Below are 13,994 nucleotides of genomic sequence, written 5' to 3'. Positions count from 1 at the left end.
GAAAGAATACTTCTAGTTTAGAAAATCTAAATGAGCTATAACCAATCCTCCTGGTTGACTTCAAACCAAAAACCAAAATGATCTAGATCCTAGCTTTTTAGTTGTTTTTTCCCCCTTTATAAATGTAATTGAACTAAATTACAAAAAATATGAGAAACAAAGAGAAAAAAAAAGTCAACATCATCTTACCATTCCAACACAACTTTGGTTAGCATTTTGGTATACTTCCTTCTCTCCTTTTCTCTACGTATACATTTGCTGTTTCTTTTCTCAGTTTTTAATCATAGTGAGCACAGTTTCAAATGCTAATTATATACATTTTCCACATTACTATTATTACCTAGTCTTCATGAATATCATACTTAGTTGCTGCACTACGTTCCATCAAATGCACCTATCACTGTTTATCTAAGCATTCTCTCTGCTTGACTACTTCCTCACTACTGTAAATAATCCTGCCTTAAATATTTTTGTGGGGAACATCTTCAGTACTTGAATACCCTACCTGTGGGGAAAACAATCTACAGTGCCAGGCTGTTTTACCACCACCTCTGTCAGAGAGGGCTCCCCAGATGTTATCTTAAAAAAAAAAAAAACTGGAGGGTTTAATGGAAGAGGAAAAGTACATTTTTTAATTTGCACTTCTTTAATTACTATCGAATTACTAATTCTAATTACTAATTACTAATTAATTACTATCATTGTTAATTATTATTTTTTTCTTTCCCTAAGTTATCTATCCTGTCTTTATCCACTTATTAATGGGATTTTAGATTTCTTTTCTACCTGTGTTGTGTTAACTTTGTATTCAATTTCCTTGATCTTCCTGAGAGCTGTGAGCCTTTGTGGAGTATTTATCTCTTCCACTGACCTACCTGTTTTTGTCTCAGTACTACCCAAGACTGCTATTTTAATGATACATTCTACTCAGGCAGATAAAACCATCTTGGTATAATGAAACACACATGGCCTCTGGTATGACTTGGCTCTGTTACCTCTTCAAGTTACTTGACTTCTCTGGGCCGCAGTCCCATTTGTAAAATTGTAGCAAACAATACCTACACGTTCCGAAACGGCCTTTCGTGAATAACAGCTAATAATGCCAAACTATTAGCTCCCTTCCATTAAATAAAATTAATCAGAAGTCAATCTTCTATCCTCAAGTAATAAAAAAAAAAAAACTCTTAACATCGAAAGGGAGATTCGTTTTTAAGCAAACATAACCTTATCTGCAGGAACAAAAGGTAGCTAAAGCCAAACTTACTTGTTTTGATATTCACTGTCCTGGATCATGACAACTAACACGAATGAAAAAGGCGTAAGAGGATAAAAATAAAATAAAAGTAAAAATAAATTTTTAAAAAATTTAAAAGGTCATCTCGTCTACAAGACTTCCCAAGTATCCCTCTTCCCCAACAAAAACCTAAAACGTCGCAAATGGGCAATCAGGACAACCTGACCCATACTCTGTCCTCACCACTTCTCTAATTCCCAAGCGTGGGCAACAACCCGCTACTGGAATGTGAAAACGCACGCTAATTGGCCTTAGACACTAATATTTACTCTCACAGCCGGCGGGCAGCCGTCCCGGCCGACAAATTTCGGTTTCGCCCTTCCCGAGCATCACAGACTCGGGAGGAAATTGAGGCCGGGAGGGTAAGGAGAGCCTTGCCCAAGGACACCGCGGGGTTGGGGAGGCCGGCTCGGTGCCCGCCGCTCACCTCAGCAGCGCCAGGAAGGCGGCGGGCTCCACGTCGGGCAGCTCGATCTCGGCCGACGTGGTGGCCATGCCGCCGTTGAACATGGCGTCGAAGACTGCGCTGCCGGCAGCCAGCACGAAGCGGTGGGCGGGGATGCGCTGCGGGCCCCCAGCGGCGGCGGCGCCGCGGCCCTTGCCCAGCACGAAGCGCACATCGCTCAGCAGCTCCGAATTGAAGAGGAACGCGAAGCGCTCCTTCAGCGACGCCTTGGTCGCCTGCCAGTTGTACAGCGGCTCCCGCTGCAGGGGTAGCAGGGGCCCCAGAGAGGACGGCGGCGGCGGTGGCGGCGGCGGCGGCCCCGCGGCGCCCGGCTCCGCCTCAGCCCCCGGGACCTGCTCGCCCGTAGCTGCCGGTCCGAGCGAGGCCATCCTCCAGCGGCGCGGCTCTGCGGGCTAGAGACAGCGCTCCCGCCGCCCAGCCGCCATCGCCGAGGCCGTCCCCCGAGGCCGGCACCGCCTCCCTGCCTTCCGGGAAAGTCGCTTCCGGAGGCCGCGCGCCTCCGCCGGCCCCGCCCTGAGCTGCCCTGCGCGCGTCCCCGCTGGGCCGGGAGGCGGAGGCGCGCGTGGCTGCCCAGGCCGGACCTGGAGGGGACCGTGACTCCTGCGGCGTCTGGGCCGCCCTGGGCGCACCGAGCTTACCCGAGCCCCGCGCTCCGGGTGGTGGGACTTCGGTGGGCTACATGCAGCCCGGCACGGGCGCCTCCTCAGACCTGCGGGCCCCGAAGCCCTCGCCCCTCCCTACCTTCAGGCCCCTCGTCACCAGCTGCAGCGCCCCCGACTCGTATCTAGGACAGGTCCCTAGGCTCTCCTTCTAGGAGTCGCAGGCCTGGAAGTGGAGGGGGCCCGAGGGCATAGCCGGCAAAGCACGTGGGAGGGGACGACCTGATTCCACGTAGCCCCTCCCCCAGTGTCGTCCAAGTCACCGCTCCAGAGGGCCGCTGCTCCTGTAGTACCCCTGGAGCACAGCTTGGAGACCCTCTGCATCTAACAGCCTTCCCTTTCCTCCTTCTTCCTGTTCTGTCTCTAATTTTGGTATCTCTGTGGACTCAGGCATTTTTTTAAAATGTATTTTAACCCATTACCAAAAATTAACCCTATTTTAAATCTCAAAAAAACCCTCAAAGGTACCAAAGCAAAAATAATACAAGTAGTATAGGCTGCATTATCTGGTACGGGACAATAAAGTCATAATTTAACAGCAAAAAAAAAAATGAAGACACTGCGTTATCAAAACTTGTGGAACACAAAAGTTGAGCTCAAGGCTAGGGCATAGCCAAAAGCAGTTGTTTACCAAAATGAAAACAATGAAAATAAGTGAAATAGAGGATCTGGGAGGATGGCAGAGTAGGAAGCACCAGGAATCTGACTCCCCACCTCAATAACAATTCCACTAGCTGAATCTGTCTGATGTACTTATTTTGGAACTCTGGACTCTGTTGAAGGCTGGTAACTTCTAGGGGAAGACTTGGACAGTAAATCGCTGTTAATTTTGGTCAACTTGAGCTCTTTGCACAGTACCAGCTACCCATCCGTCACCACCAGCTGCATGGCAGTACCCGTGTTCCTGGAGCAGCTTGCACACAGCTTTGTCACCTACAAATTGGCACTTGCCATCTACCTCTATAAGGATCAAATTATGAGCCACTGCAGCTGCTGACCTTCAACACCCCCTGAAAGGAGTTCAGGGTGGAGATCGGGAATGAGGCACTCTGTGCTCTGGGAAAAACTGGCAGAACAGGTCTTCGGATAGTTAGATATTTTCATGAGTCCAATTCTTGTATCTCCTCCTATCTAGAAAAGCACTAAAATCCTTTACGGTGATGTCTGCTCCTTGTGACTAGCAGTAAACTTCACAAGACTAGCAGAAAACTTCAAAAAATATGTGCTTGATTGCATGTACTCCCCCTTCACCAAAATCACATATATACTGACCTCCCCACTTTTTGGAGCAGTTTCTCAGAGCTATCTGAAATGCTGTCTCCCAGGCTATAGTCCTCCTTTTGCCCCAAATAAAACTTAACTCACAACTCTAACGTTGTGCATTTTTTTTTCAGTCAACAGCTTGTAGGAGGAGCCAGGGAGGGCAAAAAGGCACCTATCCTCCAAACACTGGGGATCTGTGCTCTGATTTCTGCTTCTGAACACAAATGTACAGACAAAGAGGGGGCAGCTATTGTTGTTGTAGTACCTCTCTCCATTGTTGCAAGATGCTTTAGCTGAAGTGACTTCCCGAGGATTTAAAGGACTAGCACCTTCCCTCCCCTACCCCCCCACCTCCGTCCTTCATTTTCACTTTTTACCTTTTGGGGAGCCAGGTATTAAAGACTAGTATATTAAAAAGCAACCGTATTCATGGGGAAAATTAGAAAGTAACCATACATGCCCAAAAGGCTGAGAAAAGACCTGAGAAGACCTTAAGTTTATACCTCAGGCTGATCCTTGGCAAAGAGACAGATTTTACAGTAATCAAAACAACAAAAATAGCAAATGCTGGGGAAAAGGGAGAATCTGATTTGCAAAATTACCACATTACTAGATTCAAATGTCCAGTGTTCAACAAAAAAAATCGCAAGGCATACAAAGAAATAGGAAAGTTTGACCCATTCAAAGGAAAAAAATAAATCAGCAGAAACTGTTCCTGAAAAAGACCTGGCAGATATACTAGACAGACTTTAAAACAACTATCTTAAAGATGCTCAGCTAACTTAAGAAAATGTGGAGAAAATCCAGAAAATGATGTGTGAACAAAACAGATGTATCAATAAAGAGATAGGAAGCTTGAAAAGAAACCGAAAAGAAATTCCAGAGCTGAAAAGTACAATAACTGAAATGAAAAATTTGCTAGAAGAATTCAAGGGCACACTTGAGCAAGCAGAAAAAAAGAATCAGCAAACTTAAAGATAAGACAATAGAAGTCGTCAAGGCAGAGAAGAGAAAGAAAAAAGATTGAAGAAAAGCAAACAGAGCCTAAGAGAACTATAGGCCCTCATAAAAGAGACAACACTGTGGGAGTTCTAGAAGGAGAAGAGAGAGTGAAAGGGGCAGAGAGAACACTTGCAGAAATAATGGCTGAAAACTCATGAAGCAAAAACTGACAGAATTGAAGGGAGAAATAGATGGTTCTACAGTAATAGTTGGAGACATCAATATCCCACTCACAGTAATGGATAGAACAACCAGACAGAAGATGAGTAAGGAAATAGAGGACTTGAACAACCTGATAATCCAACTAGATCTGACATATACAGAACACTCCACTCAGCAACAGCAGCATGCACATTCTTCCCAAGTGAACATGGGACATGTCTTCTCTGACCACAAAGAGATGAAGTTAGAAATCAATAACAAAGGGAAAATGGGGAAATTCACAAAATTGTGGAAACTAAACAATATACTTTTAAACAACCAACAGACCAAAGAAGAAATCACAAGAGAAATTAGAAAATACTTAGAGACAAATGAAAATGAAAACGCAAAATACCAGGGACTTCCTGGCAGTCCAGTAGTTAGGACTTTGCCTTCTAATGCAGGGGTGTGGGTTCAATCCCTGGTCAGGGGGCTAAAGATCCCACATGCGTCGTGGCCAAAAAAACAAAACATAAAGCAGAAGCAATATTGTAACAAATTCAATAAAGACTTTAAAAATGGTCCACATCAAAAAAAAAAATCTTAAAAAACCCCACAATATACGGGCTTCCCTGGTGGCGCAGTGGTTGAGAGTCCGCCTGCCGATGCAGGGGATGTGGGTTCGTGCCCCGGTCCGGGAAGATCCCACATGCCGCGGAGCGGCTAGGCCCGTGAGCCATGGCCACTGAGCCTGTGGGTCCAGAGCCTGTGCTCCGCAATGGGAGAGGCCACAACAGTGAGAGGCCCTCACACTGCAAAAAAACAAAACAAAACACAATATACCACACAACATTGTAAATCAACTATACATCAATTAAAAAATATATATATACCAAAACTTAGGAGATGCAATAAAAACAGTGCTAAGGGGGAAATTTACAGCTATAAATGCTTACGTTAAAAAACATGCAATATCTCAAATCAACAACCTAACTTTACAAGTTAAGGAACTAGAAAAAGAAGAACAAACTAAACTCAAAGCTAGCAGAAAGAAGGAAATAATAAATATTAGAGCACTGATAAATAACATAGAGAACAGAAAAACAGTACAGGAAATCAATGAAACTAAAAGTTTGTTCTTTGAAAAGGTCAACAAAATTGATAAACCTTTGGCTAGGTAGACTAAGGAAAAAAGAGAGAAGATTCAAATTACTAAGATCAGAAATGAAAGTGGGGACAATACTACATGCTACAGAAATAAAAAGGGTTATAAGAGAGTACTGTGAACAATTGTTTGCCAAAAATTAGATATCCTAGATGAAATGGACAAATTCCTAAAACTCAAAACAACAACAGAAACCTTTTAAAATACTTTTTTAAGGGACTTCCCTGGTGGTCCAGTGGGTAAGACTCTGTGCTCCCAATGCAGGGGGCCTGGGTTCGATCCCTGGTCAGGAACTAGATCCTTCATGCTACAACTAAGTCCACATGCTGCAACTAAACTAAAAAACACAGATCTCACAGGCCTCAACAAAGATCCCGAGTGCCACAACTAAGACCCAGCACAGCCTAAATAAATGTCTTTAAAAAAAAAAACACATTTATTTATTTCTTTAAAATAAATACATTTATTTAAAAAAAATAAATAAAAGAAAATGAACAAATACAATACAATACAATACAAAAAAAGCCACTGTGACCTATTCATCATTCTGTGTCAGAATCTAAACCTGGTCACCTTTGGACAGAGTCCCACCAGTCAGCCCACCTTGGGCAAAACGCTCACTGATGACACTTCTTGTCCATTACCCAACCAAAACCATAACATGAATTTGAAACAGGGAAGGAAAAAAGAACCAAAATATCTAAGGCCCTCCTTTTCTTTTCTTCTTTTTTTTTAAATTGAAATATAGTTGATTGTAAAATATTGTGTTACTTTCAGGTGTACAACATGGTGATCCAACAATTAAATACATTATGAAATGATCACTACAAGTCCAGTAACTATCTATCATCATACAAAATCATTACAGTATTAACTCTTAATTAAAATTTAGTTAACCTTACAGTATTAACTCCAACTCTACACCCCTGTAACTTACTCATTTTATAACTTGAAGTTTGTACCTTTTAATCCTCTTCACCTATTTCACTCAACCCCCTTCCTCCTTCTCCTCTGGCAAACACCAGTTTGCTCCAGGTATCTATAAGTCTGTTTCTTACTATTCTTTAGCTTTGTTTTCTTTGTTCATTTGCAAAACACTTTTTTAAATGGTAAGGGAGACTTTATTCAAGTCCATTGCAATGGGGGCATTGCAGTAGGGGAGAGTGATCAGGCTCAACTCCAAATACAGCAATGACAGCTGAGGATTTACAGCCAATAAGCAAAATGAGGGGGTCAATAATGGAAAATTACTAAAAGGAAACATCGAGGGTAGGGAGATTCTTGCTAAACTAATTTAGGATTTTTGCTGAAGGCAAGCCAGAGTAATCAGATATCAAGGGTAGGGAGTGAGAAACTTGATCAGGTATTGAGGGTAATCAGATAAAGGGTGAGGGCCTTCTTACTGAACTAACTTAGAGGATTTTTGCTAAGACTGAGTTAGGCAGGCCAAAGACAGGCCTGGGGCCGAGGTTGAGGCACATCTGAGAAGGCTCAGAGGAGCCTGACTAAAGTTTGGTCAAGGAGAGTCTTTGTCAGAATTAAAGAATAAATAATGCAGATAAGATTTGAGGGACTAGGGTCTTTAAGAGAAAGGAAGTATATGAGATTTACTCCTGCTTTTTCCCTGAGGGCATTGTCTAATTTGTTGCTTATTTCTTAAGCAGAAAGAACTCAAGAGACAGACTATGAAACTGCCAGAGAAGTTGGGGCAAAGTCCTGGAAAGGAGGGAACTACAAAGAAGTGAACCCCCAAATCTTCATACAAATTAACTTTATGCTGTTGGATAACTTCTAAGTTCTGCATGGACAAGGAGAAACAATAGCAGCTGAGAGAACAGAGACAAGGAGAGACTTCACATGTGCTACAGTGCTGGGGAGACAGAGGTTGTAGTTCAAGGTCCACCAAGATGCAGGAGCCTTAGTGATTACAAGGGACTTTGGCTGAGATCCCATAAGGACATGCCCTAGAAGTAAGGGTTACACACTAGTAGTAAGAGAAAAATTAACTAGGTTAAAACCTGTCTTTGACAGGTTCAAGGTGATCTGCAGAGCTGCTGTAAGGAAATTTAATCCTGTTCGAAGAAAGATATGTCATCTGGAGACTCAACATTTTTTCTTCTACAGTGTTGTTGGGGAAAAAAATAAAAATTATGAGGCATGCTAAAAAAATGAGAGACAGAGAGAGATAGAGAAGGAGAAAGAATAGACAACAGAATCAGTTCTATGGATGATTCAGATATTGGATTTATCAGACGAGGACTGTAAAATAACTATGATTAATATGATGAGGAAAATAGACAAAAGATGGAGAATTTCACCAGAGAGCTAGAATCCATGAAAAAAGAGTCAGGTGGAGATTCTTGACCTGAAAAGCACTATAACAAATTAATACCTAAACACTTTGTGTTTAATAGCAAATTAGACACAGCAGAACAGACGACTAGTATAACTAGAAGACAAGTCAGTAGATGTCCAAATTGAAATACAGAGAGAACAAAGGACAGAAAATACAGAAAGGAATGTGTCTATTTATCATATGAGACAGAATGAAAAATGGAGTACTAGAAGGAGAACAGAGAATGAGGCAGAACAGTATTTGAAGAAATACTGGCTGGAAATTTCCCAGAGCAAGTGCCCCAAGAAAACCAGGTAGAGCTGCATAATTTTTTGGATCTAGCCTCAGATGTCATGCAAGGATGCAAGGTCATATCCATTGCATTCTATTGGTTACAAACGAGTCACTAAGACCAGTCCAGATTCAAAGAGGGGGGACACAGACCCCCACCTTTTGATGGAGTAATATCTAAGAATTCATGGACATGCTTTAAAACCACCACCCTACTAAAACTACACATACCTATATCCTATGACCCAGTCATTCCACTCCTGGGTATATATGCAGCAGGGTACTTATGCCCACCAAAAGAAGTACATGAATGTGCATAGCAGCTTTATTCATAATAAATGACTAAATAATTACCAATAGTCGAATGGATAAATGGTGGTATATTCATACAATGGATGAAAAAGAGCAAACCCTAATATTGAAATAATATGAATTAATTTCAAAAACATGTTGAGCAGAAGAAGCCAGACATAAAGAATATATTATGATTTCATTTGTATCAAACTTCACCATAGGCAAAACTAATATGCAGGGCTATAGGTCAGAATAGCAGTTAGCTTTTGGGGGGTTGTTGACTGGGAGGGTACATGAGGGAATTTCTGGGGTAACAGAAATGTTCTGTATTTAGTGGTAGTTATAGGGCTGTTGTTCTGGTTATTTATTACTGTGTAACAAACCTGTCCAAAACCTAGCGGCTTAAAACAACAATTATTTCTTTTTTTTCGTTAATCTGCATTGTGGGCAGGGCTTGGCAGGGAAGGCTCTTGTCTCTCCGCCCAGAGTCATCTAGGGTGGCTTGACTGAGGGCTAGAAGATCCACTTCCAAGAAGCCTCACTCACGTGGCTGGCAAGTTGGTGCAGGCTATTGGCTGGGAGCTCAGTTGGAGTTGAGGGCCCAGGACCTTGGTTTCTCTCCACATGAGCCTCTCCATGTGACTGGGCCTCCTCATAGCATGGTGGTTCCAAGGGCAAGTGGCCTGAAAGAGAGAGAGCCAGGAAAAGACTCTATCTCCTTTTATGACCTAGTCCTGACAGTCACACAGCATATTACCTCCACACTTAGTTTGTTGAGGTGGACACAAAGGCCTGCCCAGGTGCAAAAGGAGGAGACATAGACTCTGCACTTGATGGGGGAGTGGCAAGTCACACTGTGGGAAAGTCACATCGGATTATAGACATTATTAAGTCACCTTTAGAAAATACAATTGGCTATAGGAGTTTACACACGTAAACATTTGTTAGCTTTATACTTGAGACTTGTGTCCTTCACTATCTATAAGTTATATCTCAATAGAAAAGCAAATAAAATGTAAAAAACTTGTGAAAGAATATATAAACTTACAAAGATTGACAATTCTTGCCCTTCTTTCATGTACAACCATTCTTTGGGAGTCACCACCATTATCTGTTTGACATGTATACTTTTTTTTACATGTACACTTTTAAACTTTACCCTGTACACTTGAAAATATTGCCTATCTATCTAATCATCATCATCTATCTATCTAAATCTGTCTATCTATCCATCCATCCATCCATCTATACAGACACGTATACTCCTAAATACAATTTTTTAAAAGATAAAAATGGTATCACATTGCACATATTGTTTTGAAATTTGCTTTTGAAAAAAAGTGAAAACTTAGTACATTGTGGAAATCCTTCCATGCCAGGCAGTTTGGGAGTGGAATGCCTTCAATGTTCAAAGAATAGATGCTAAATAAATGAGAGCTTAGATGATAGATTTCCAAATTCATATTGTGAAGTTAGCTTAACTCTGATACCAAAATCTAACCAAGAGAACTCACAGAAAAGAAAACTATCAGCCAATCTCATATATGAATATAATATGAAAATCTCAAAGTAACAGCAAATCAAATTTAGCACAAATTAAAAGCATAATTAACCACAACTAAGTAAAATTTATTCACGTAGTAATTCGATAGTTCAATATAAAGAAATGGTACTGGCAATTATCTCTTCAAGTATGGACATCTTGACCCAAGTATCAAAAAGACATCTCCAGGGCTTCCCTGGTGGCGCAGTGGTTGAGAGTCTGCCTGCCAATGCAGGGGACACGGGTTCGAGCCCTGGTCTGGGAAGATCCCACGTGCCACGGAGCAGCTGGGCCCGTGAGCTACAGATACTGAGCTCTGCGCGTCTGGAGCCTGTGCTCCGCAGCAAGAGAGGCCGCGACAGTGAGAGGCCCGCGCACCGCGATGAAGAGTGGCCCCCGCTTGCCGCCACTGGAGAAAGCCCTCGCACAGAAACGAAGACCCAACACAGCCAAAAAAAATAAATAAATGAATAAATAAATTAAAAAAAAAAATAGAACAGACGACTAGTATAACTAGAAGACAAGTCAGTAGATGTCCAAATTGAAATACAGAGAGAACAAAGGACAGAAAATACAGAAAGGAATGTGTCTATTTATCATATGAGACAGAATGAAAAATGGAGTACTAGAAGGAGAACAGAGAATGAGGCAGAACAGTATTTGAAGAAATACTGGCTGGAAATTTCCCAGAGCAAGTGCCCCAAGAAAACCAGGTAGAGCTGCATAATTTTTTGGATCTAGCCTCAGATGTCATGCAAGGATGCAAGGTCATATCCATTGCATTCTATTGGTTACAAACGAGTCACTAAGACCAGTCCAGATTCAAAGAGGGGGGACACAGACCCCCACCTTTTGATGGAGTAATATCTAAGAATTCATGGACATGCTTTAAAACCACCACCCTACTAAAACTACACATACCTATATCCTATGACCCAGTCATTCCACTCCTGGGTATATATGCAGCAGGGTACTTATGCCCACCAAAAGAAGTACATGAATGTGCATAGCAGCTTTATTCATAATAAATGACTAAATAATTACCAATAGTCGAATGGATAAATGGTGGTATATTCATACAATGGATGAAAAAGAGCAAACCCTAATATTGAAATAATATGAATTAATTTCAAAAACATGTTGAGCAGAAGAAGCCAGACATAAAGAATATATTATGATTTCATTTGTATCAAACTTCACCATAGGCAAAACTAATATGCAGGGCTATAGGTCAGAATAGCAGTTAGCTTTTGGGGGGTTGTTGACTGGGAGGGTACATGAGGGAATTTCTGGGGTAACAGAAATGTTCTGTATTTAGTGGTAGTTATAGGGCTGTTGTTCTGGTTATTTATTACTGTGTAACAAACCTGTCCAAAACCTAGCGGCTTAAAACAACAATTATTTCTTTTTTTTCGTTAATCTGCATTGTGGGCAGGGCTTGGCAGGGAAGGCTCTTGTCTCTCCGCCCAGAGTCATCTAGGGTGGCTTGACTGAGGGCTAGAAGATCCACTTCCAAGAAGCCTCACTCACGTGGCTGGCAAGTTGGTGCAGGCTATTGGCTGGGAGCTCAGTTGGAGTTGAGGGCCCAGGACCTTGGTTTCTCTCCACATGAGCCTCTCCATGTGACTGGGCCTCCTCATAGCATGGTGGTTCCAAGGGCAAGTGGCCTGAAAGAGAGAGAGCCAGGAAAAGACTCTATCTCCTTTTATGACCTAGTCCTGACAGTCACACAGCATATTACCTCCACACTTAGTTTGTTGAGGTGGACACAAAGGCCTGCCCAGGTGCAAAAGGAGGAGACATAGACTCTGCACTTGATGGGGGAGTGGCAAGTCACACTGTGGGAAAGTCACATCGGATTATAGACATTATTAAGTCACCTTTAGAAAATACAATTGGCTATAGGAGTTTACACACGTAAACATTTGTTAGCTTTATACTTGAGACTTGTGTCCTTCACTATCTATAAGTTATATCTCAATAGAAAAGCAAATAAAATGTAAAAAACTTGTGAAAGAATATATAAACTTACAAAGATTGACAATTCTTGCCCTTCTTTCATGTACAACCATTCTTTGGGAGTCACCACCATTATCTGTTTGACATGTATACTTTTTTTTACATGTACACTTTTAAACTTTACCCTGTACACTTGAAAATATTGCCTATCTATCTAATCATCATCATCTATCTATCTAAATCTGTCTATCTATCCATCCATCCATCCATCTATACAGACACGTATACTCCTAAATACAATTTTTTAAAAGATAAAAATGGTATCACATTGCACATATTGTTTTGAAATTTGCTTTTGAAAAAAAGTGAAAACTTAGTACATTGTGGAAATCCTTCCATGCCAGGCAGTTTGGGAGTGGAATGCCTTCAATGTTCAAAGAATAGATGCTAAATAAATGAGAGCTTAGATGATAGATTTCCAAATTCATATTGTGAAGTTAGCTTAACTCTGATACCAAAATCTAACCAAGAGAACTCACAGAAAAGAAAACTATCAGCCAATCTCATATATGAATATAATATGAAAATCTCAAAGTAACAGCAAATCAAATTTAGCACAAATTAAAAGCATAATTAACCACAACTAAGTAAAATTTATTCACGTAGTAATTCGATAGTTCAATATAAAGAAATGGTACTGGCAATTATCTCTTCAAGTATGGACATCTTGACCCAAGTATCAAAAAGACATCTCCAGGGCTTCCCTGGTGGCGCAGTGGTTGAGAGTCTGCCTGCCAATGCAGGGGACACGGGTTCGAGCCCTGGTCTGGGAAGATCCCACGTGCCACGGAGCAGCTGGGCCCGTGAGCTACAGATACTGAGCTCTGCGCGTCTGGAGCCTGTGCTCCGCAGCAAGAGAGGCCGCGACAGTGAGAGGCCCGCGCACCGCGATGAAGAGTGGCCCCCGCTTGCCGCCACTGGAGAAAGCCCTCGCACAGAAACGAAGACCCAACACAGCCAAAAAAAATAAATAAATGAATAAATAAATTAAAAAAAAAAAAAAAAAAAAAAAGACTAAAAAAAAATAAAAAAAAAAAAAAAAAAAAAAAAGACATCTCCAAATACCCTTTGACACAATAGTTTTCCTCTTGGATATTTATCTGATTCAAATATACTCATTTATTTGTGAAATGACAGAAGTACCTGGATATCATGACAGTTTTATTTGTGTAATAAAAGATTTGAATTTCCATCAAGAGAGAACTGGTTAAATTGTGATATATTCATATAATGGAAGTCATTAGAAAGAATGAGGCAGTATTATATGTACTAATATGGCAGCAATTCAAGTTATATTGTCCAGTGAAAAAGGAAGATTACAAAAATAAAATGAGCTATACAGCTGAAATAATACAAAATTTAGTAGGCATTATAGTGTATAGCAAAAATCCTATGTGACGATGTATCATCCAACTGTTGGCCTTGACCTCTCTCTACCTCGGTTTCCTCATCTGTAAATTTATTATTATATCAATAAAAGTCATATCACAGAGTCAGGAGTGGACCCAGGTTTTAGGGGTCT

At 41.4% G+C, this 13,994-nt stretch overlaps 1 protein-coding gene across 2 annotated transcripts in view; it reads right to left on the bottom strand.

The window, feature by feature from the left end:
• Positions 1–2,236, bottom strand: part of BTBD1 (BTB domain containing 1) — a 44,457-nt gene extending 42,221 nt beyond the window's left edge. The window contains exon 1 of one of the 2 annotated variants that reach the window (XM_024766487.1): positions 1,722–2,236. In XM_024766487.1, coding sequence (XP_024622255.1) covers positions 1,722–2,128 — 407 coding nt within the window. In that variant the 5' untranslated portion in view covers positions 2,129–2,236. The remainder of the gene's footprint in view (positions 1–1,721) is intronic. The other variant, XM_024766488.1, reaches the window with a different exon arrangement.
• Positions 2,237–13,994: the final 11,758 nt, after the last annotated feature.

This window comes from Neophocaena asiaeorientalis, unplaced genomic scaffold (genome assembly GCF_003031525.2).
Source record: "Neophocaena asiaeorientalis asiaeorientalis breed wild unplaced genomic scaffold, Neophocaena_asiaeorientalis_V1.1 scaffold346, whole genome shotgun sequence".
Classification (NCBI taxonomy): domain Eukaryota; kingdom Metazoa; phylum Chordata; class Mammalia; order Artiodactyla; family Phocoenidae; genus Neophocaena; species Neophocaena asiaeorientalis.
Note: the sequence above shows the minus strand (reverse complement) of the source record. Positions and strands in the feature narration are given on the sequence as shown.